This window comes from Ipomoea nil, unplaced genomic scaffold (genome assembly GCF_001879475.1).
Source record: "Ipomoea nil cultivar Tokyo-kokei standard unplaced genomic scaffold, Asagao_1.1 scaffold0688, whole genome shotgun sequence".
In the NCBI taxonomy this organism is placed as follows: Eukaryota; Viridiplantae; Streptophyta; class Magnoliopsida; order Solanales; family Convolvulaceae; genus Ipomoea; species Ipomoea nil.
In genome coordinates, this window is record NW_017617116.1 from 6,523,446 (window position 1) to 6,546,577 (window position 23,132).

At 36.2% G+C, this 23,132-nt stretch overlaps 4 protein-coding genes and 1 long non-coding RNA gene across 7 annotated transcripts; 3 read left to right on the forward strand and 2 right to left on the reverse strand.

Annotated features, from left to right (window-relative positions):
- Window positions 1–1,798: 1,798 nt before the first annotated feature.
- On the reverse strand, window positions 1,799–2,335 carry LOC109175276. The gene is made up of 2 exons (XR_002053268.1): window positions 2,242–2,335; window positions 1,799–2,001 (listed from the first exon to the last, which is right to left on the reverse strand). It is a non-coding gene; the product is annotated as an uncharacterized LOC109175276 (long non-coding RNA).
- Window positions 1,909–5,096, forward strand: LOC109175274 (aspartic proteinase-like). Of its 2 annotated transcripts, none has more exons than XM_019324510.1 (14): window positions 1,909–2,006; window positions 2,245–2,600; window positions 2,689–2,752; window positions 2,858–2,952; window positions 3,039–3,151; window positions 3,269–3,437; window positions 3,532–3,571; window positions 3,701–3,765; window positions 3,856–3,969; window positions 4,073–4,140; window positions 4,214–4,370; window positions 4,500–4,619; window positions 4,694–4,782; window positions 4,866–5,096. In XM_019324510.1, exons 2-14 carry the CDS (start codon window positions 2,265–2,267, stop codon window positions 4,948–4,950), a joined length of 1,515 nt encoding a protein of 504 aa, XP_019180055.1. In that variant the 5' UTR covers window positions 1,909–2,006; window positions 2,245–2,264; the 3' UTR covers window positions 4,951–5,096. The 2 variants fall into 2 exon arrangements, with proteins under 2 accessions (XP_019180055.1, XP_019180056.1); XM_019324511.1 differs by having other exon boundaries at window positions 2,689–2,749.
- Window positions 5,097–5,669: 573 nt separating this feature from the next.
- On the forward strand, window positions 5,670–7,159 carry LOC109175275 (transmembrane emp24 domain-containing protein p24beta3-like). The gene is made up of 4 exons (XM_019324512.1): window positions 5,670–6,015; window positions 6,170–6,356; window positions 6,449–6,556; window positions 6,790–7,159. Exons 1-4 carry the CDS (start codon window positions 5,782–5,784, stop codon window positions 6,921–6,923), a joined length of 663 nt encoding a protein of 220 aa, XP_019180057.1. The 5' UTR covers window positions 5,670–5,781; the 3' UTR covers window positions 6,924–7,159.
- Window positions 7,160–8,981: 1,822 nt separating this feature from the next.
- Window positions 8,982–20,187, forward strand: LOC109176129 (stem-specific protein TSJT1-like). Of its 2 annotated transcripts, XM_019325563.1 has the most exons (5): window positions 8,982–9,329; window positions 9,498–9,738; window positions 9,841–10,033; window positions 19,208–19,212; window positions 20,175–20,187. In XM_019325563.1, exons 1-3 carry the CDS (start codon window positions 9,127–9,129, stop codon window positions 10,012–10,014), a joined length of 618 nt encoding a protein of 205 aa, XP_019181108.1. In that variant the 5' UTR covers window positions 8,982–9,126; the 3' UTR covers window positions 10,015–10,033; window positions 19,208–19,212; window positions 20,175–20,187. The 2 variants fall into 2 exon arrangements, with proteins under 2 accessions (XP_019181108.1, XP_019181107.1); XM_019325562.1 differs by lacking the exons at window positions 19,208–19,212; window positions 20,175–20,187 and adding an exon at window positions 10,285–10,821 and having other exon boundaries at window positions 9,841–9,961.
- Window positions 10,764–14,675, reverse strand: LOC109176131 (meiotic recombination protein DMC1 homolog). The gene is made up of 15 exons (XM_019325564.1): window positions 14,503–14,675; window positions 14,307–14,383; window positions 13,368–13,459; window positions 13,215–13,286; window positions 13,071–13,109; window positions 12,834–12,891; window positions 12,680–12,725; window positions 12,552–12,597; window positions 12,396–12,457; window positions 12,231–12,297; window positions 12,005–12,097; window positions 11,855–11,923; window positions 11,682–11,760; window positions 11,228–11,394; window positions 10,764–11,055 (listed from the first exon to the last, which is right to left on the reverse strand). Exons 1-15 carry the CDS (start codon window positions 14,514–14,516, stop codon window positions 11,011–11,013), a joined length of 1,026 nt encoding a protein of 341 aa, XP_019181109.1. The 5' UTR covers window positions 14,517–14,675; the 3' UTR covers window positions 10,764–11,010.
- Window positions 20,188–23,132: the final 2,945 nt, after the last annotated feature.

The following is a 23,132-nucleotide window of genomic DNA, read 5'->3' on the forward strand; positions in this document are numbered from 1 at the left end:
GCCTTGTGATTTTTTTTTTTTTTTTTAAAATGACTTCAAGGCTCAAGCAACCCGCCATAAAAACCTTTTTGATCAGGATTCACAGTGCATTGTGTATTATGATACATATGTATGTATTTTATATTGTAAATTTTTATATTTTATGTTATAAAATTTTATACCAAGAGTGTAAATTCTATATTTAAAATAAATTAGTAGTGTCTTATGTTATGAATTTTTGTGTCTTGTGTTATGAAGTTTTGTGCCTATGAACTCACATTTTGTACCTAAATTAGATTTTAAAAATAAGTAAATATATAACATGTATGCCTTGTATTGATTTTTTGTTTCTTGTGTTATAAAATTTTGTACTTTACGAATATAAATTTTGTATCTCGTCGTTTTGATCAAAGGTCCATAATACTATGTGGACCCCACTCCATGATATAAATTGCCACAAATTTTATTGTGGACTATAATTCATTATAGTAACTCCGGAATATTATTTCAATTACATTTCAAGTTCGTTTGATGACATACGTTATTACATGATGTATGTATGTTATCATATGTGATGGTTTTATTGGGACCGTGTTCATCATAAACCGGGTATAGAAATACAGAACGGGGTAAGAAAGAGTAACTTTATTACCCGGAGCGCTAGGCCCAAAATAATGGGTACAAAGCCCGAGGTATAGGACCATAATGGCTATTGCTAACTATGCTGCTGATAGGAATCGAACCCACCAGGTATAAGGGTTGAGAGTATGAGATCAAGACTGCTGAATCGTAGTACTAGTCGTGTCCGGTGCCCTTTGGTGAAGATCCAAGACCCCTATTTATAGCATACCCCCCTCATCCCCCGTCATCCACGTGTCCCACGTCTATTATTCATGTACCTCCACTACGCGCACGCTGGCCAACATCCTCCACCATGCACGCCGCACCTACCTCCCCCCCCCCCCCTCACGGCACAATGTTCGGAGAGGGGGCGCCTCGCCGGCGCTAGGCCACAGAGCCCGGGTGCTGGCCATGCCTAGCCCAGCCGACGTCCGGCAGCCACCCGCCAAGGTTGACGCCCCGGCGGCGCTGGCCCCCTGCATCGGTGTGGGGAGGAGGGGTGTGACCCCCGCGCGAGCCCACGCCAGTGGTGCGCTGTCACGCTAGCCGTGTCGGGCAAGGGCGCACCGCCCGAGCCGATTCCCCCCGAGCTGGCGAGAGCCGCCGCCAGCGACACTTCCCAACGACACCCCAAACTCTTTACCCCGGCCCACCAGCCCCCTTCTGGTCCATGCTCTTTACCCCGGTCCACCATGCATGCTTGTCTTCCCAGCTTAACGAGACTTGGGCCAACCTCCTTCTTTCACTACCCCCACTTGGACCAATACTTTCCTAATAAAACGGACCTCCTAAGGTCCCATATGCCCATCAATATAGGATCTGTTTTTTAATTTATTTAAATTTCAACACACATTAATTTTATTATAACAACACTAAATTATCATTTTAATTTAACTACAATTTAAATTGACAATATAGTTATAGCAATATTAAAATGTTATTTTAATTTTAATACAGTTTTATATATTTTATAATATATGCATATCTCTGAAACGTGATACATAGTTCTTCAGTAACCGCAAAAAGAAAAAAACAAAAAGGCTTGGTATTGATGATGTTCCACGATATAACAACTGCGTCGCTCCTCCGGTGTACCGGCGATGGGAAATGATAATAACAAACGGAAAAGAAGTTTCGTGGCTGACTTTGTGTAGATGACAAAGCAGTACAAAACCAGTCGACTATTTCTAATTTCCGGCCGGGCAGTACTCTTTGATCTTCACTTGCATGAATTGAATATGCCGTAGTGGTATGATTTCCGGCAATTTCGCGCGAAACTGCAAGGCGGCTTCTTCGAGAATATCACTTTTGGGTTGCTTCAATTCATTATATCTTGCGAAAGATTGGGTATTTGCAGTTGCTCTCTTGCTTACACCACCTGCAATTCTTGCTTCATCTTCTCTAAGGTATTACCCAGACTATTTATGTTTCTTGTTTCTGCTTCATTTTTCTTCTGTAATTACTGGGAAATGGTAATTTAATTAGTTTACATGTTGTCAGAGAGGAATAATTTTGTGCAAAGTTGTATACTTTAACTGTTCCCTGTGATATTTCTGCATCTGGAATGACCCTTTAAAGAACTGAATTTGCAACAGAAACCTCTTCTTTAACTTCTTTAACTGAAATATTCGTTATATGAACCAGAGGGCTTGTCGTTGTGAGGAATGGGAATAAAAATTCTAATTCTTGCATTTTTAATGTGGGATGTGGCATACGCATCTGGCTTCAATGTGTCTGCTGATGGAACAGTGAGGGTTGGATTAAAGAGGCGAACTTTGGACCTAAACAGTTTAAAGGATGCGAGATTCTACAATAGTAATCAGTTGGATGGTAACATTAATTCGGGTTCTCTTAATGAACAATTTGTATATTTGAAAGACTATTTGGATGTTCAATACTATGGGGAGATTGGCATTGGCACACCCCCACAACGCTTCAGTGTTGTCTTCGATACTGGAAGTTCCAATCTTTGGGTCCCTTCTTCAAAATGCTTTTTTTCCGTGAGTTTTGTTTGATATAGTGGAACTGGAATTATAGTTTTCACAACATGGACCGTGCTATATATAAGCAATGTTCGTTTCTATGCAGATTTCATGTCATCTACATTCTAGATACAGATCAAGACTATCGAGAACATACACCAAAATCGGTAGTAGTCTGCTTTAATTTGCACTAATTTCAACTCTGTTGTGTTTATGGTCCTGAACTATATAGCTTAGTGAAATCATTCTAATGCTTATATGGGGTGTTTATGTAGGAAAATCTTGCAAAATTCCTTATGGCTCTGGGTCGTTATCTGGGTTCTTTAGCCAAGACCATGTCAGGATTGGAGATGCAGTTATTGAAGACCAGGTTGCGTCTTGGTTCCTTGAAACTATTAAGTATTGTTATAGTTTATGTAGTTAAATGGGAGCTATGAACTGTAAATCGTCTACCAGGTTTTCACCGAGATGACATGGGAAGGACTTTTCTCATTCTTGCTTGCACGTTATGATGGGATACTAGGACTTGGATTTCAGGACATTGCTATAGGCGGAGTAACATCAGTCTGGTATGTTGCGTGCCCTTATTCCTCAATATAATTGTTTTAATCTCTGGCATTACTTGTACAAACCGTATGTTTGCCCAATCCGGTGTTAATAGATAGAAACCTCTTTAATGGTTGCAGGTATAATATGCTGCTTCAGGAAACTGTTGCCCAACCACTGTTCTCGTTCTGGTTGAATCCGAATCCAAAGTCAAGCATTGGGGGCGAAATTCTGTTTGGAGGTCTTGACTGGACTCACTTCAAGGGGGAGCATACATTCGCCCCCGTTGCCAGAAATGGTTACTGGCAGGTAAACACGGTTGCACACTAGATTCTACTTGGCTAGTTTTACTTCTTAGTTCTTAGTCCCACATGTTGAATCGTACTTCGATTGAACTTTCCAGATTCAGGTGGGGGATATTCTTATTGGAAACAAGACAACAGGCGAGTTCTTTATACATCAGCAATATTGTACTATTTTATGTGTAAAAACGAAGAATTGGTAGTGTTTTTGACATGTTATCATGCAAAATTCCATCGACTTCTGAGTGCAGAATTGAAAATTTCTTTCAGGTTTATGTAAGGATGGCTGTGCAGCCATCGTGGATACAGGGACATCGTTTCTTGCTGGTCCAACTGTATGCACATATAGATTAGATCACTGTTAAATCATGTTGTTAGGCTCTAGATTTTAATTATTCTTACCATATATATTAGCTCGTTTTCAGACGATTTTGGCTCAAATTAACCATGCCATTGGGGCAGATGGAATAGTGAGCTGGGAGTGTAAACACGTTGTCTCAAAGTATGGAGATTTAATATGGGAACTCATAATCTTAGGGGTAAGTAAGCCTTAGCTTGTTCCACATCATACACTCGTAGTATTCGTTCGTTCTTCTTCTTCTTGTATCGATCTCCTTCATATCCTGCTTCTTCTCCCTGCAGTTCCAACCTGATTCGGTGTGTTACAGAATCGGGCTTTGCTTCTATAATCAGAGTGACGACGGTGTAAGGTTAGCTTCTTCTTTCTCCTCGCCTATGTTACCTCTCTTATCGATCTGAAATGCAATAAAACTCACTCTGCAGCGGAGGTCCTGAAATGGTACGCAAAAGTTTAAAGCTGAAGTCTTCTTCAGGAGACGAGAGAGCTTTGTGTACGTTCTGTGAGATGACGGTTTTCTGGATCAAAGTTGAGCTCAGGAAACAGAAAACCAAAGACAAAGTATTCAGTTATGTTGACGAGGTAGAGTTTCTGTCCCTGAACAGCACAACAGATTTTCTTAATCATAGTTTTCTGCTAACAATATAATATAATATATGCATCTGATGATTCGATTCTATTGGATCTATCTGTACTGTTGTGTTACAATAGCTTTGTGAGAAGCTTCCGAATCCAAGAGGAAAGTCATTCATAAACTGCGACGATGTCTTTAAACTGCCACATATTTCAGTTACCATAGCCAACAAAACCTTCCCCCTCGCTCCACGTGAGGTATGCTTTGTTTTCTCGAAATCATTTCCCCTTCTTCTTGAACTATTAAGTACTGAACTGGGATTTGGAAACAGTATGTGATCAGGATTCAAGAAAACCGAACCACTTTATGTGTTAGCGCATTCGCGCCTTTGGATGTGCCCCGTCCTCAAGGCCCTCTCTGGTAATTACTCTTCACTATTAACACGGAAAATACATGCAGAATAGACAGCTTTGATGCTGTATGTGTGAGATTTGGGTTTGCAGGGTTCTGGGAGGGGCATTCTTGAGAGCATACCACACTGTGTTCGACTTTGGGAAGATGCAAATCGGCTTTGCACAGACTGCATAGAATGAACAGATCATCGATGTTTGGCAATGGATCGGAGTTTTAATTATTAATGCTTAAGATGTGCTTGTATAGGCGTATATAGAGTTGCATTATATTGCAACTATATTATATGACTTGTGGGAATAATTGTGCTTATGAAAGAATAATCATGTATATAGGTTTTGCTCAGCATTTTGGCATCTACCTGGAATTGTAAGACATGCAATTGTGACTAATATGAATAAAGTTTCACAAATCTTCTAGTTTCACTGCTGGAAATTATGTAATTTCCGACAACCTGAAAGTGATCTTAAACCAAGTCGAAAGTAAAAAAGTAATCGGAAATAGCAACAAAGATTTTTCCGTGAAAATTAGTCGAAAGTAAAAAGTGATCGGAAATAGCAACAAAGGTTTTTCCGTGAAAATTATGGAATTTCCGACCACCTGAAAGTGACCTTAAACCAAGTTGAAAGCAAACAGTGGTCGGAAATAGCAACAAAAGTTTTTCTGGATACCAAAAGTGGTCGAAACAAAACTTTCGACTTGATTTAAGATCACTTTCAGGTGGTCGGAAATTCCATAATTTTCAGCACTGTTTATTTTAGTGAAGAAGAGCATTTTAATTAATAATAATAAAATGAACGGTTTATATGAGCATAAAATATAAGTGGTTATGAGTTACACTCATATATATAGATTGATGATGTATTCAAGGAAGTTGGTTTGAAGAGACAGGCCGGCGTCAGCAAAGTGACGTAATCTTAGCACGAACGGAGTGACGTGATTCCACCAGATCAGCCGCCGCTGCAAGAATATTCCGGCCGGGGAGAAAAGCTGAAGGGGGTTTCGAAAATGGGATCGGCGGCGAGAACAAAGGGTCGTTGCAGATTATTATTATGCGCTGTGTTGTCGGTGGTGGTGCTATTCAGCCGGATTCCCGTCCTCTCCGCGCTAGCGGTGACCGTAATCGACGTCGAATGCGTGTACGAGTACGTCCTCTACGATTCCGACACCGTCTCCGGGAACTTCGTCGTCGTCGATCACGACATCTTCTGGACCTTCGATCACCCCGGCATTGATTTCACTGTACGCTTATAATTTTTCGCCCCTCGCTTTGAATCAACATGACTGATTGAGTGAAACATGATTTTTGTATCAGAAAAAAACGTGACAGATTGGATGAAATATTATATTATATTATATCTTGTGTGTTTTAATTTGATTTGGGATTTATTTGTAGGTAACAGGACCAGGAAACAGTGTTGTTCTAGTATTGAAGGGAACATCTGGGGATAAATTTGAGTTTAAAGCCTCAAGAAGTGGGATGTACAAATTCTGCTTCCGAAATCCTTATTCAACACCGGAAACAGTGTCTTTCTACATTCATGTTGGCCACATCCCCAATTCACATGACCTTGCCAAGGATGGTTAGTAATAGTTTGTCCATTTATAAATGATATTGACTTCAAAATCCAAATATATATGCATGATTCATTCTTAATTTTAATTTGTTCATCAGAACATTTGGACCCCATTAATGTAAAGCTTGCTGAACTGAGGGAGGCCCTGGAATCAGTCACGTCGGAGCAGAAGTATCTGAAGGCCCGCGACGCCCGCCATCGTCACAGTAAGATCCTTAATTAAGAGATGTGTTCTGTTCTGTCTAACACAGTAAGATCCTTAATTAAGAGATGTGTTCTGTTCTGTCTAACACAATAAGATCCTTAATTAAGAGATGTGTTCTGTTCTGTCTAACACAGTAAGATCCTTAATTGAAAGATGTGTTCTGTTCTGTCTAACACGATCAGGCAAACGATCCAAACACCTTATTAATGTTTAATATTGTTCCTATTTATGCAGCAAATGAGAGCACAAGTAGGCGTGTGATCTACTACACAATCGGAGAGTACATTCTGCTTGCAGTTGCCAGTGCACTGCAATGCTTCTACATAAGAAAACTGTTCAGCAAGTCAGTTGCCTACAACCGGGTTTGATCAAATCTTCCCAACCTGCACCCTCAATCCACTTTCTTTCGCTTTACCAGAAGTCGAGAATCAAAATAATGCTTTACACAAGATAGCGGGTTTACTCCGTGCACACCTCGTATACTGGCTGGGTAGCCTAAAGAAATTGTATTTTTTTTCACTTTTAAACAAGACCACTGGTGTATGTGGTGGTGGGTTAGGCAGACGACTCCTACCTATATTTAAGTTATTAGGTAAAGAGAAACAGGTTAGCAGAGATATTAGGGATCAGTCTAATAGTCAAGTATAGAAAAAACAATGTAACTAGCTTTTACCCAAAAGTTAGTGAAATTTTGAAGCTAATAATAATGATTTTTGTTTAATTTGATGAATGTGTTAGTTCATGCTAACATACATTTGCTCATCCTCAAAACCCAAAATACTTCACACGTCCTACTCTAATAGGATTATTGAAAGTTAAATCGTGGTGACTCAACGACTTCATAAAAGAAAGAACTACTGTTTCGTGTCTACACGAATTTATCAACAACCTTGTTTCCAACATTCTTCAACTATTATCCAATCCCTCAACCCTAAAACCCAAACTTCTTCTTTTGATCTTGTTATTTTAGATGTTAAAAATTTACTACATCTACACAATGTATCAATCTCATTTGTCAAACGTTCTATGAATGGAGTAGCCCACTTGATAACTAGGTACTCTATTTTCAATACAGATCATAAGGAATGGTTTGAGGAACCTCCTATATATCTTCATTTGTAATGCTCTTTGTTGTGAAAAAAAAAAAAAAAAAAAAAAAAAAAAAAAAAAAAAAAAAACATTCTTCGTCTAATATCATATTGGGCCGACAACAATACGGGCTTGGAAGCTGATTTCAATTGGCCCAAAAGTTACCGGGTTAGGCCCACATAATCTAGGGCACGTGATGCGCATCTATACCTAGAAATTTTGTCGGGTTCTATGAAGGGAAACTTTGACTTTGGATGACACGTCATCCAAGCCCGACGAAATTATTCGCATGAATTTTAGGGAAAAATAATTTTTTTATTGCGATAATATTATTCTGAGTACTTGGCCTGTGGGCCTGTGTCGAGTGGCCACGCAATAGGCGTTAAAGCGCCGTTTGGATAAGCCATACCACTATGCCAGTAGACAGTAGTACCATTTGGACTTGAAATTCCAAAAGTACCCCCATGATACTCCTCGGATACTTTGGCTTACATTTCAATCCATAAAAAAAAACTCGTACACTTTATATAAAAGTTTTCTCCACCTAATCCAAAAAAATAATAATAATATTTTAAAAATTATGTAAATAAATTATTCTCTAAAAGAATTTATGGCGTGACATTTAAATTTAACACTTAATTAAATTTAAATTTTAGTATTTTTATTGAGAAATATTGTATAATGGGAGAATATAATGCTTTAAAAATGAATTGTATGAATAAATTATTTATAAGAATTTACAAAGTAATACTTAAACAATTAACTCAAGAGATTCTCTTGCTTATTGGACTAATATTTTTGGATGAATTTTGTGTTTAGTTTTTAACACCCATTATTGGTAGTATCGTTGAGAACTATATATATATATCAAAAAAATTAAAAATTAAAAATAGGCTACTTGATTGAACCATTAACAATAAATTGTGAAATGATCCTTTTAGATTGAGCAAGTTCATTCATTAAACTTGAGTATCTAATTATCTATCCTTAAATGATTGGGGATTATTCCACGTTTACTATGTTAAATTATCTCACCTATTAGATTGATTTTTTTTTATTTTTTTTGATAGACTCTATTCCTTAAGTTTGGATTTTCATTAAGGGCTATGCAAAATAGGAAATGTTTATCCAATTTAAAAGGATAAAATTTGTAAAACAATATTATCCATTATTTTAACATGTGATGAGTGTCACAAATCATTACATCCATTAAGTATTTGTGTATTTACAATTAATCAAATGAAGCTAATTTTAAGCCATTAATGAAGATATCGTGCAACTCTTACAAATGTACAATGAAACTTAAATACAGTTGATTCACAATTATCACCGGAAAGGGCATTTCTGGGAGTGAAACTTCCTGCGATTTGTTGTTATAACCATCTTTGTAGAATTTCCTCCAGTGTGTTCCGGTTTTTCTTCTACGCTGCAAAAACATAGACAGAGACATATACCGTGCGTGATTCAATCGATCAATCGAGGATGTTAGCTGTGTTCAATAAGTCGGTGGCGAAGAGCCCAGATGCTCTTCAAAGCCCCAACGATGCATCTGCGGTCTGCGCACTCAAAGATGGATTCTTGGCCAAGAAATTCGCCTCCACCCACTCCGGCTCCGTCACCATCAACCTCGGCGATTCCGGCATCTTGAACTATTCTTCTGTTCGTCAAAACCCCCTTCTTCCCAGGTCCATTTCTCCATTACCTGTTTCCTCAAAGATTCATTTTCTTGATCTGATTGTTTTGATATATTAGGATGATAGCATCTTTTTTTGATGATTTCTTGAGCTTCTGGTTTTGAGGCTTTATAGATCTTGAATCTGGATTTGCTGAGAGTTGTTTGTTCTCCCTGTTAGGTTGTTCTCTGTTGTGGATGATATATTCTGCTTGTTTCAAGGCCACATTGAGAACGTGGCGCATCTGAAACAGCAATATGGGTTGAACAAGACTGCAAATGAGGTGATCATTGTCATTGAGGCATACAGGACTTTGAGGGACAGGGGTCCTTACCCTGCTGATCAAGTTGTGAGAGATCTTCATGGAAAGTTTTCCTTCATCGTCTATGACAACACTTCAAAAACTACCTTCATAGCTGCTGTGAGCTTTTTGCCTGTCCTTTTGTCGTGTTTGTTACATTCTTATTGCAGCAAAAAATGTTGTGCTTTGAACTGCGCTCATCATGTTGTTTCCCTTTTGCAGGATCCCGATGGAAGCGTGCCCTTCTTCTGGGGTACTGATTCTGAAGGCCATCTTGTTCTCTCTGATGAGGATGACATTGTGAAGCAAGGGTGTGGGAAGTCTTTTGCACCATTTCCCAAGGGTATTCCTTACACACTATGCATTCAACCCATTCTAATTTGGCCAGCTACATAGTCTCTATACTAATTATAGCAAATTTAGAAGTTTATTGGGGCCGAGTGGCTGATATAGAATCAGCACTCATAGATATTTAATGATGGTCGTTCGTGTACAACTATACCGTGACCTATAAAGTGATTGAATGTTGGAGTTGTTCTCTTTCCTTCCCCGTGTATATGTACACCCATTATATTCCTCTCTTGTTACACCCCATGGTAGTTTCTATTCTTTAGAATAGATCAATAGAATACTCAAGTGTTCTTTTACTGTTTTTGTTCTGCTCAGGATGCTTTTTCACCACTTCTGGAGGCTTAAGGAGTTATGAACACCCTCTAAATGAGTTGAAGGCAGTGCCGAGGGTGGATAGCTCTGGTGAGATGTGTGGTGCCACCTTCAAAGTGGATGCAGAGTCTAAGAAAGAGGGAACTGGCATGCCTAGAGTTGGAAGTGCGGCTAACTGGTCTGATCAGTACTAAGCTGCTGCCCAAATTTCCTTCACAAGAAGGCTTGCACCTTGGTTTCCCTTTTGTTGTCCCATTTCAAACTTTTGTAAACCCCCCAGTGAATTTTATGGTAGTAGGAATTGTTAGACTATGGCAAGATGTTTCATGTGGCTATTGGTGAATGTTTCATGGTGAATACATTCAAATAAGCTACACGAGTTAAAGGCCATTTCTGATGTTTAAGAAATATATGTTGAAAATAAGAGTGAAATGTGTGCTACTGATATGTTACACATTTCCTTTGACAAACAAGGCTTACTGTTTGATGTAAATCTAGAGTTCATAGAGTGAATACACTTGTTTACATGCAGTTACTTTATTCCATGATCCTGTTTGAGATCAAGATCATTTAATCTAAGCATCAAAGAGTAAAAATTTACCAGTTCTGTTGTGCTATAGTAGTAGGTATGACTAACAGGATTGATATAGATATCAGAAATATGAGAAGAAATTGATTGGCAGGAGCATCACTCAGTTGTTGCAGCAAGAAGGAAACCACAGCTAGTTTTCAGTCCTTGACATCTGCAATTCCACCTGGAGTTATCTGAAAAACGTGGTTTTCTGTCAAGGAAACTTAATAATAGTCTGCTCTATGGATACTGAGTATAATTTACTTCACCGTTGAACTGATTTGTGGCATCAATTTGGTGTGATGGACTTAACTTAATTATGATGATACCCTTGTAAGAAAATTCAGAAGTAAACATTTAACAGTGTAAGGATATTGCTTCACTCTCGGGAAGATTCGGTGCATCAAACACCTTGCATACGCGCTGTTCTCCTTTTCCCTTCCTGAACATTAGCCTTATTGTTGCAGCATGAGCAAGTACATGCCCTCCTGCTGGCTTCTTTGGATCTGATATGAACACACCTCCTCCTGGATCAGCAATAACTGCACTCACAAATTCAATTGCATGTTTTAGCAATGTCTTGCAATTCTATTGCAGGATAACAAAGGAAAAAAATAAGTAAAATGTGACCAACTTATTTTGCACTTTTTGAGAATGAATGTGATCAAGTGTTTAGTGTTCTATTAGGAGCATTAAAAAAAATAAGGCTATATCCTGATGAAAACATAAACTGTGACAAACATACATATACATGTATCAAAAAGGATTTAAGGAAGCATCGGTTACTAAATTGGCATGCTCAAAATTTGCTTCAGACTAAATGGCTTACCTTGATTGGTCATGTAAACAGCAACATTAAATTCCTCAGCAATTTTTGTCAATCTGGAGAGCATCTGAGCCAACTTTTGCTGGAAATAAAACATATCCAAACAGGCATCATACTCTGAAAGAATACAACATATAAATATGCTACTGAATCATCTTAAGTTATATCTTTAGTACCTGGCGTTCTGCAAGTTCTCCTCTTCCTGTGAAATCTACTCGAAACAATGCAATTACCGAATCAACAATCTGCATTTTCATTTCAAACATATAAGCCAACTATTACCAGAATTACCTACATTAATGAAAAAGTGAAAATTTTGACCTCACCAGAAGCCTGAAAGGTTCTTCAGCCATTTTTGCTGCCAGACCAAGGAGTAGGTTGTATTGGTGCTCATATGTGTATGCACGAGCATAAATGATCTTGATGTATCATGGAAATAAGATTGAATAACAAGAAAAGAATTCAGTATTCAAACCAATTTAGTTGGTGCAGAAGTAGATGAAGTTGTCAAACACAATTAGACAATAAAATAAACAGAATAATTTTCTTTACATTGTCAAGAACAGCTCCGGCATCCATGCCAAATCTTTCAGCAATTGGCAGAATACGATCAGGTCGGCTACAAGTGCATATAGTTGAGGAAGGAGAAAATACTAAATGTACCATCTTAACTTTAATACCAAAAGAGACAAGTACAGAAACAATCAACTAGGATACAAAGTTCCCTCTGTGTCTATATAAGCAACCTTCCCATTTCCTCCTTTCATGCTAGTAGGGAGCTGTAGCAGGATAAGAAAATGAATTAATTCACTCAGGATCAAAATCTTACTATTGGGGCTAAGATATAGAATTTCATGTGGAGAAGAAGCAAACCTGAGTAGAAACACACAGAGTATGAGCAAGTTGTGTCTTCCCAGATCTGAACAAAATGTCCATTGAGCAAGGGGTTAGTTTACTAGCACCGCTTTAGTGAAATTTCCAAGTTTAGAGTCAACAATCACCTGAATTCCCCGAAAGCTTCAGTAATTGCAGAAGTTTCTATCCCTCCTTAACAAATTCAAAAGGTAGAAGACCCTCAAAAAAGTGATCAAGTGATTTGTATTACTGTGGTAAAACATTTGGAACAAAATCAGATAGAATTTATGAAAGTTTTACCTCCTAAGAGTTCATCAAGAGCCTGGCTTCCAGTTGTAACATGAACTACTGACTTTCTCTGCAATAATACAGAGTTTTTTTTAATGTAAATGCAGAACTAAGCATTACAGTTCCTATCATCAGGAGCAATTCAATTTTTGAGAGAAATCTTATTTGCAAGCTCTAATCAAGCAACCCTATTTCATGCAATATTGCTAGGCCACTGAATTTAGGTTTAAAAGGAAATAGAGGGCTTACTTTAAGTAGAGCATCACTCCCTGTGATGTAACCAAAGTTCTGGAAAGAATAGCAAAAGAGAGAATTAAGTACGTGCAGAAAATGAAATATGAAAGCATGATGCGAAATTTGACAATTTTGACCATCAGGAAATGATATCCTAACCACTATCTTCTCTGCAGCTTCACAGATCTTATCAACTTTTGCCTCAGATAATCCTTTGATTCCTGTCAAGTTCTGGAAATAACAACAGAATTCTAGTTTTAAAAACAAATAATGGACAGCGACAAGTTTCAGAAGAGGAAACAACGATTTCACCTTTTTGGTGTGCATCATCAATCCGTTGCAGGTATAGATACCTGCATCCTGAAGCTTCTTCACATCCCCAGCATTAATTCCATGGGATGTCACTGTTTAAAAGGTCAATAAACAGTTAATGAACTGAATCGCATAACAAATTCAATAAAGTAAAATTCCAACATTTAGCACAAGGTAGTGAAGCTTCAAATTGCACAAGACTTCACATAGAATGAGCTTGAAAACAAACAAAACAGAGAAGTTGATATTCAGCAGATATATAGAAACTTCACATTTTATATCAGAAAAACAATGCCAGGGAATTTGCTTTTGGATTTAAACTGCAATATGACAATTAGCGTTCAACCATATCTCTTGGACATTAGGTATGATAACATGAATCACAAACGAGGATAGTTCAGCAGTTTATTGTGAGAAATTATAATGCAAATTCGAAAATCAATAGAATTTTAAGTTTGAACAAAAATTAAATAAAAGGTGATAGAATATCTGTACAGGTAAAGAAACAGTAGGATCGGAAAAATTACGCAATTATCAGCTCGAAAATGAAAATAATACAGAAATTTGAACTCGTTTCCAGTCTATCAATAGTGAAATAGTGCACTGACAGATTATTCGGTGTACAGAATGAATGAAATCATGTACTTCTCTAATTTCAGTACATTACAGAAGTGAACTGAGTTTTTAAAATTTTTGCAAGTCATAACTCATGTCAGTTCCTCCAAAACAAAAAACGAATAGAGAGAGAAGCTTGATCACATATTTAACTTATCGGCATTCAACAGGATCATCCGTGATGTAACTCGGAGAAAAAAAAAAAACAGTAGAAAATTGTTAACTAACGGAAACTGATCAAAAATTTGAACAGGAACTCCGTGAACAAAACCAGAACGATCCTACTCCACAAAATCGAGCAGAAGAGAAGGAAACATAAGTTACATTTATCAATAGCTTCGAACAAGTCTTCTTCATCGTCGATCTCTTCTCGCTCCACAATCTGCAGGTGCTCTTCAGATCTGAAAACCAATAAAAACCAGACAAAAAATAAAACCGGAAATCGTCAGTTCACCTTCACATGAATTGAAATGCAAGAGATATTGAAGTTGAAGAGTGTAATTTAGGATTCAAATATTACTTGAACGCTAGCATTTTCGATTATCTCGCGTTTAGAGAGAGAGAGAGGACTGAAATTTGAATTTTTTGGAGAGTGAAGTTGTTGCTGGAAAAATGGCGCGGCCTTTAGGATTGTAGGTGAGATTATGAAAGTGTGAAGATGATTTTGCATTTGGGCGTTTTTATATGATGCTATTGGCACCTTGGCTGTTACTTGAGATTTGATCGCGTGCTGTTGCGGAATGCGCAGGCAAGAAGTTATTTGGAATCGTACACTTAAAAAAAAAATGAACATATTTATATTTCAGCCCCCAAAGTTTGGAAAAATTAGACACGAGTAAACAACCGGTCAAATTTTTCTTTTTCTTTTTCTTTTTCTCCCCAAAGGGTGAATCCCTGACCCCAAGAGCTCAACATTCTGACTTCACAAAATATTTGAAAAGATGTAAATAGCGGTGACTCAATGACTCACTAAACAGGACTAAATGTTAATGCGGATAAAAGATCTGCACACACCACATATAATTGTTTTTTTTTTTAATACATTTAGCATCCCGTATACTCAGGTCATCCCTTCGACTCTTACTATATGGGGAACTAATGGGGAAGGTCTGGCCTAAAGTGTGTCCACGTATATACAAGAGTTGATCTTCTTATTATAAAATTATATTAGCATTCTACTTACTAACTATTAAATTTGTTTCGATTTAATACATTTATGAATATTTATTTTTTGTTTATATTTAAAAAAAAATGAGAATGACATTAAACTACCAAATCAAGGCTCAAAAGCTCTAAAATACAAGGAGTAGCAAACCACTTACTAAAAAATCAACCATAAAAAACAGTTTCTCTACTTAAAACATGAACAATACAATTCACAAATTGTTTAGTAATAAATAAACAAATGTGAGGATTGAGGAATATAATAGACCTCACAGTTCTTTTATATCACAATTGTTACACCATGTACCAGGGTGGTAGGGTTCATATTGCATTAATGTATTATGAATCGTGATCCAAAAATTATGTGTCGTCTGCAGTTAACACCTTATATACTTGTAGTTAACAATTTATATACATGTAAACAAATTGAAGGCACATAACATGATAATTACAAACATATATCATGATAACTACAGAAACATAAACGGTTAACTACAGATACGAATATGCTTGTTAACTTCAGACACATAACATGTTAACCAACATCTTATGTGTTTGCAGACTATAGTAGATACAAAAATTGCTGACTACAAGTACGAGATGTGTTAATTACATATATGAATAGAATATGAATATTATTTTTGGACTAGAATCCACAGATGTGTTAATTACATATATGAATAGAATATGAATATTATTTTTGGACTAGAATCCAGAATACAAGATAGACCATGATCCATGATATAAGTTGCGTTTATATATATCCAATAACTATCATTAGTCATTATACATAACAATTTGATGGTTATTAAAATAAAAAAATAAAAAAAAAAAATTGATGGTCAAATTGGGTATATTTGTAACAATTAGCCTAGACTAGAAACCCAATAAGGCCCAGGCCTAATTCAATTCTGCTTCTGGACCCTGTTGTAATTCTCTCTCGAGAATTGTTTGTGCTTCTTTGATTCTTTCCAATAATTGATAACTGATGTACATGATTTATTTTTTTAGGGTTGCTTTGAAAACTTACAAAAAATTTCTAAAAAATAATTTTTAGAAATGGATTCATTTTTTAAATATTTTAATTTTATGGTGTTTGGCTAAATGCCAAAAAATAACTGATATACATGATTTATTTTTAGGGTTGGTTTGAAAACTTACAAAAAGAAAAAGTAAAAATAATTTTTAGAAATTGATTCATTTTTTTAAAAATATTTTTATTTTATGGTGTTTGGCTAAATGTCAAAAGACTATCTTTTTTCGTTTGACTAAAATTTAAGAAATTTGTATTTTTTTTTTTCTGTTTGATTCATTTTCCTAAAAATGAACACATAATAATAATAATAATAATAATAATAATAATAATAATAATAATAATAATAATAATAATAATAATATGTGGTGATGGGGTGGTGGTGGTGGTAATATGTAGTTGTTGGTGTTGGTCATTTGGTAGTGGCGGTGGGCGGTGGTGTGGTAGTGGTAATTACGTTGTTGGTGTTGGTGGCAGCGGTTGTGGTAGTGTTAGTGGTGGGGTGGTAGTGTGGTAGTGGTGGTAGTAGTGGTAGTTGTGTTGTTGATGGTGGTGATTGTGGTGGTTTGGTGGCGGTGGTGGTAATAATAATTCATAAATTAACTTGAAAAAGAAGAGAGTGAAAAGAGAAATGGCAAAATAAAGAATTCGGAAAATATTTTTGGACTAAAAAATTAAGAAGACATTTTCTACCAAATTGAGCTTTTTTCTTGGTGAACCAGAATGAATATTTTTCTTTGACGTCATTTTCATTGAGTATCCAAACACTTAAAAATTTTAAAAATGACTTTCGGAAGTCATTTTCCGAGTTTTCAAACGAACCCTTAGTGTATTACATTTTTACTTTTAGTATAGTACTTAAAAATAAATTTTTCGTACACTAAAAATGAACTATCAACATACTAAATATGATTGTGAACTATGATTCACCATATAATTTGTCGCTTTTTTTTTTTTTAAAGCATTTGCTCTAATTTTATATTTATAAGATGCACATTACATGATTAATAAAAAAAAGTCTTTCATTATAGAGGAGGTAACCCCAACTAAATTGGTACACTTAAAATAGTAATCACAAGGTTTTAAACCTTTTTTATTTAAGGCTATAAACTAATTAGGACAATCTAAATTGGTTTATGTCCTTATACCACACAGAGGCACACACTTGGGATAAATGTGAGAAAAATGATTTACCAAATCCGGCAATTGGATATGAATGCGTAATGCGTTAAAGATTGATTGGATGGGCATAAAGGATGGAACTTTAATTTACGTTATGAAAAACAGCAAATTGTAAACGTTAACACGTATTAGGTGGATCCGCTAATAAGGGATCAGAATATATAGTCCATAGAACATTGCATCAATTCATTGCATGCATTCCAGAGGTGTTGATTCATTACTGGCCTAATCATAATACTAATCTAAACAAAAGTATCTTCCTAATGACGGACAAACTGCATATTATATATCCGAGAATTGAACAACCCATGGAATGTGTTCATTGGAATGATCGAGATTAACACTATGGAAAGATAATTGATTATTAGTTGTTTCTTTTGTATATCAAAAGTCTATATTAAATATATATATGAGGCACCATAAATTGAAGATATTAAAAAAAATTATAAAAATATGGACAAAATCATTATTAAAAAAATGGGTAGGTAATGACGATTTGATTAATAGCAAGTCCTAACACATTATATGGTTACAAGAAATCAAGGTCGGAAGCTTTTGCTAAGGTTGAGAAGTATATTAAAGTTCGTGGGCCAAAATTCCCTTCCAAGGTGTTATAGTGTTAGAAGAAAGAACTCATGATGGGATTGATCCTGTTGACACAGCTGATGTGGCATTCGAACAATGACCAGTCAAGTCGCCCGGACATGTGTTAGCTCCGATGTGACTTGGGTTAAAGAGAAGATTAAATAGACATTATGGAAACCATGACCTTGAATAAGCAAGTCAGCACACGCTTAGATATGGGCGAATAAGGTTGACACAATGATATATAGACACCATATATCTATCTAATTAATTACAATCACAGTACCCACTACAAAATTCGTCCCATGTTTTCAACTCCGATCCTCACTAAGAAATTTCGTCACTCCTTTTAGTTGATGTTATCTGCATTGCTCAACTTAAATCTTTAAGTTGGTGTAGTCTATTTTCTAGGTCGTATTCAAAAAATTTATATTAAAAGAGAGGCTAAGGTAGAATCAAAGTAGGGGAGAATTTGAAGGAATTATGATTAATGTTTGGTGGTGCACCAACACAACTCCTCCAAATGATTGTTTCTGATATGATCTATCAGATCACATATGTATATATGTGTGTATAGACACCAGCTGGCACCCTTGCAATGTTATGTGCTCAATTAGTATTCAACAAATGGCGATCCTGGAATCTGCAAATGCAATTCACAGTGAATAAAGAAGAAGAAGAAGATGCTAATTTAATTAATTATGATGATCACACTATTTTAATTTTGGGGAAAGATGCTCTTCCCAATTCTTCTTTTGGCCCAGCCCTGAGCTTCTTGCTATGCAACACCTAGCTATAAACTATCCATGCAAAACAATTGGTCCCCTCTTTATGCCCTGCCCTACTTTGTCCAAAAGATCGAATTTCACATCCAACACTTTCGATGAATGATTTTATGTTTAAATATACACAAAATATATCACTTTTTAATTAAAATTCTTAATTATATATTTCTTTTCTAAATACTTTATATATGATCCTTTTAAAAAATATAAAAGATTGGTCTGAACACCATGAAAATTATGTAAAAGCTAAATCATAAAATGAGATAACTCCAATTAAGTTGATCGGACAATTGATTTAATAATCACAAGGTTCCAAGTTCGACTTCAATTCTCATCTGAGTTGTTTATTGGTCTTCTTAGTTTGAATCACAAGGAATCATCTATTGGTCTCCCTAGCCTGGTTTACCTAGGCGGGCTTCACCCATAGCGATTAGCGCACCTTCGCTTAGCGAGTGCGAATTTTCCCATAAGTCAAAACTAAGTCATGAAAGTACTAATTCCATATTAGAGAGAGACACACACACAATAACAAAAAGTTTATTGCACAAAGACTATTCAATTTAATTTAGATCAAGGACAATATATATAAGATTCGGAATGGCATTAACATATTTACTCCATAATAAACAATTGTATCGAAATTTATAACATTTAATCAGTTAAAATCTACACCCAGGTCTACGAGAGTTCGTTTGTCGGGTTCTATTACATGAATACTAATGAACACCTCACATCTTGGTAGTGGGAGACGTGCACCTTAATTGTAAACTAATATAAATACATCCCAATGACAGGACAACAACTATCGAGAACAGGCTATAAGTAGATCGCTAGTATTAGAGGAATGGATCTAGAGCTCTACTGTTATAACTTTATTATAACAAAATTATATTACGAATAATAAATATAAATGGGCATACAATATAAATCAAAATAATAAAGAAGCAGTGTAGGTAACCACCCAGCAACGTGCATGGTGCTTGGGTAGTGTTGGCGTGACAATATTCAATTTGCATCAACTGGGGACCGCACTCGAGACAAATTCTGTTTCGATTATAATAATGTTTTGTTGGGTGCTTTTTCTTCACAAATTATCTATATCTTTATTGTTATCCAACGTCCAATAATATACTAATCCAAAAAGAATGCAAATACATTATATTATTATATATTTCCCCTTTAGCCCCTCTGCTTCTCTGGCACGCCCCTATTTATATCACCCTAGGCACAAGCTTCCCTCACAGAAAATGAAAGAGAGAGAGAGAGAGCCTCGATCTCCTGTATGTATAGATTAGGTTTTTTTTTTTTTTTTTTTTTTTTTTTTTTTTGGTGTTATTGCAGTAGCTTAGAGTCAGACGGCCATGGCGTGCACCGCCGTCAGTTGAAGCTGCCAGCATGATCTAAACTTACCTCGTACGTTCTGGGTTGTCGGGGAAAGATCAGATCATGTGGTAGCTTCACCTGATGGTCGGGTGCACGAAAACCCTAATTTCTTGCGGATAAACCCTAGATGGAAATGTTTTTTTCTTTTCTTTTTTCAGTCGGGGAAAATGGTAAGTTTTTGTTTTCAATTTTGTTCCTTCTCTGATTCTTTTTAATTTGCTAAATTATTTTCGAAATTAAAATAGAAGAAAATGTTTCATCATGGATCGGATCGGAGCTGCATCGATTATGTGAATCAGTCAAATCCATGATTGGAAGAATTCTTAAAAAAAAAAAAGAAACATAGATTATTTTACCGTACTGTTTTGTTCTTTTACCATGATTTTTCTGATGTTTCTTGCAAGATGGTTTTTGTTCCACTTATGACGACGATACAGCAGAGAGGAAAGTTTTGCTGTTTGGTTCCGTTACGAAAGATTTGTTGTTTAACGTTATGGCTGATATTAAGTATTAAATTAAATTATATGATTATTTAATTAGGGTTTCTTGAGCCATGAAAAAAAATGAAGAAACAATGGAAGAGATGGCTACGCTCACAATATCGCCATTGTACGAAAACTATTGTCTAGTTTGTGATGAGATCTTATTTGTGTTCTTTCGGTCATCGTATGAACTTTAAAATAATATTATTTATACCAAATTCAGTATCAAACTATATTCTAGTTTGTGAGATCTTATTTATGATGTTTCCATCATTGTTTGAACTTCAAAATAATGTTAATTATACCAAATTCTGTACCAACCTAATAAAGATGTGGACATTATTATATATATTATCGTTTATACGAGTGACATTAGATGATATATATACCATTCAAATTTTAACTTTGTTAGCTTGTCCATCATATGGATGAAATGGGTTGTTATTTCATCTTTGACATGCTTGAAGATGTATGTACAATTCAATTGGTCAGGGACCTGGTGAACATTAATTTGTTTGGACCTGAAATACTACTTCTGATCAAAACTTTAAGGTTCTGATTCATTTTTTGTGGTCGAAAAATGTGAGATTTTGAGCTATGCAAGTTGACATGTGATGGTTCTGGCATATGATGAAGTGTTATTATGTCTCTTTGACATGCTTGAAGATGTTTGTACAGTCCAATTGGTTTGTAGGTTGGTTGATAATAGGAACATTAATTTGTTTGAATCTCTAAAGTATTGGCCTGAAATATTATCTCTTCATTGAAAAATGTGATATTTCAAGCTATTTAACTTGACATGTGATGGTTCCATCGTATGGATGAAGTGTTGTAATTTCTTTTTTGACACGTCAGAAGATGTTTGTACGGTCCCAATTGGTTAGAAAGTTAGTCACTATTCTGTTATTTTTTACAAGAATTTTAGGGTTCCGATTATTTTTGGGTGGTCAGAAAATGTGAGATTTCGAGCTGCGCAAGTTGACATGTGATGATGGTGGTGGTGTTTGTACATATGTGTGTGTGTGTGATTAGGTATATGTGGATATGTGTGGAAGGTTTAGGGAATAGGGGGAGGTGATGTTGTGCAGAGGATCCGAGAATCCGATTGACAGAAACCCAACAGTGAATCGAAACACAAGTCCTGTCCTATTTGAAGATTCCAATATATACCATATGCATCAATTCAAGCACACCCAAACAAAAATCTGTGTGTACATTTAAAGATTATATTTATGCCTTTTTTCCAGCCTGCCTGACTTTTAAAACACACCCACAATTCCATGCAAACCTCTTTACCTGTCCCAGTATCTGTTCTCAGTTTCACAGCTACTTTTTGTGGAACATTGAAAGTTTGTCTGCACATTTGTCCGTATTAGTATGTGGCAGCAGCAGAAGAAGAAGAAGCATAATTAAGCCAATTGAAGAGATGGGTGTTCAAGATTACTGTATGTTATTGAATTGGATCTTACAGTATAATGTATGTGATTATTATTTGGTTTACAAATTAAAAGACTGTACCAAGAAAACCATTTTTGTATATTTGATGTCAAAACCTTTTGTGATTCGATGCAGTTTGAAAATCTCCTAGTTGTGGAAGGTGAATGGACAAGTAGCTTTAATTAGGAGAGTGTAGTGGTAGCTAGCTTCTGCAAAACAACAAATGCATGCACATGAAGTCCAGCACTTTCTTTTCTTGTGTAGTGCAGCCAAAATCCATCCCTTTCAATTCCCCTGGTGGGTTAGAAAAAGTTGTAATGACAGTGGAAAGATTCGTGTGCAGTGGTTAGATGTTTGCCATGGAATAGTAATTGTGTGTAAAGTGTAATCAATTCATACTTAGGTAGCATATTGTGGCAGATTGAGGGTGAGGACTTATATGATTGAGCCCTAGCAGTTGCCGTGTAAGAGTTTCACCTGTCAAAGGGTGAGAAGAACTCATGAGTATAAGAGTTTGACCTGCCATAGGGTGGAAGAACTCATCATGATTGAACTTAACTGCCTTTATATGAAAGTTTCACCTAATGTGGTGGGTTCGGCACTGGTATGTCCTCCCACTCTGGTCCAAGCCTTTGGGGCTAAGAACTTCACCTTTTGAGGGTGAAGATTAGTTTGAATGGGTTGTCCAAGGTTGTCTTGTACTCTTTGTGGGCACCAAACATTGATTCTCCCACCTAAGAGATTGTTGGATCATGGTGTAAAGGCACAGTTGCTAGGGACTTCACCTTTTGAGGGTATGTGAAGATTAGTTTGAATGGGTCCAAATTTGTCCGAATATAATGGGATCAAAGCTCACCAATGGCCCCAAATTCAAGCTGATCTCTACAAACTTATTAGGTATCTTAATTATCTTGATACCAACTATCGTTATAATTTTATTATACTATACAGTCGGGACCTCTCTCTTGCATCATAGGCAAAATTAAGCAAAACCTAGTTGTTAAGGAGTTGGGAGTATGTCTTGTTGTTTTGTAGGATGGAAGGTTCATAAAAGGGCAAGATTCCACATAGCTTTCCAATGTTTGAGTAACTCAAAATA

Excerpts from the sequence above, each read along its gene's own strand:
- LOC109175274 (XM_019324510.1), top strand. The coding sequence starts at position 2,265 with ATGGGAATAAAAATTCTAATTCTTGCATTTTTAATGTGGGATGTGGCA. Across the intron at positions 2,601-2,688 it reads CTTCAAAATGCTTTTTTTCC|ATTTCATGTCATCTACATTC; the intron begins GTGAGTTTTGTT and ends GTTTCTATGCAG. Across the intron at positions 4,141-4,213 it reads CAGAGTGACGACGGTGTAAG|CGGAGGTCCTGAAATGGTAC; the intron begins GTTAGCTTCTTC and ends CTCACTCTGCAG.
- LOC109175275 (XM_019324512.1), top strand. The coding sequence starts at position 5,782 with ATGGGATCGGCGGCGAGAACAAAGGGTCGTTGCAGATTATTATTATGC. Across the intron at positions 6,357-6,448 it reads ACATGACCTTGCCAAGGATG|AACATTTGGACCCCATTAAT; the intron begins GTTAGTAATAGT and ends TTTGTTCATCAG. Across the intron at positions 6,557-6,789 it reads CGACGCCCGCCATCGTCACA|CAAATGAGAGCACAAGTAGG; the intron begins GTAAGATCCTTA and ends CTATTTATGCAG.
- LOC109176129 (XM_019325562.1), top strand. The coding sequence starts at position 9,127 with ATGTTAGCTGTGTTCAATAAGTCGGTGGCGAAGAGCCCAGATGCTCTT. Across the intron at positions 9,330-9,497 it reads CAAAACCCCCTTCTTCCCAG|GTTGTTCTCTGTTGTGGATG; the intron begins GTCCATTTCTCC and ends TCTCCCTGTTAG. Across the intron at positions 9,962-10,284 it reads TTTTGCACCATTTCCCAAGG|GATGCTTTTTCACCACTTCT; the intron begins GTATTCCTTACA and ends TGTTCTGCTCAG.
- LOC109176131 (XM_019325564.1), bottom strand. Across the intron at positions 13,460-14,306 it reads GTTCGAAGCTATTGATAAAT|TGACATCCCATGGAATTAAT; the intron begins GTAACTTATGTT and ends CCTTTTAAACAG. Across the intron at positions 12,892-13,070 it reads GGAGTGATGCTCTACTTAAA|AGAAAGTCAGTAGTTCATGT; the intron begins GTAAGCCCTCTA and ends GTATTATTGCAG.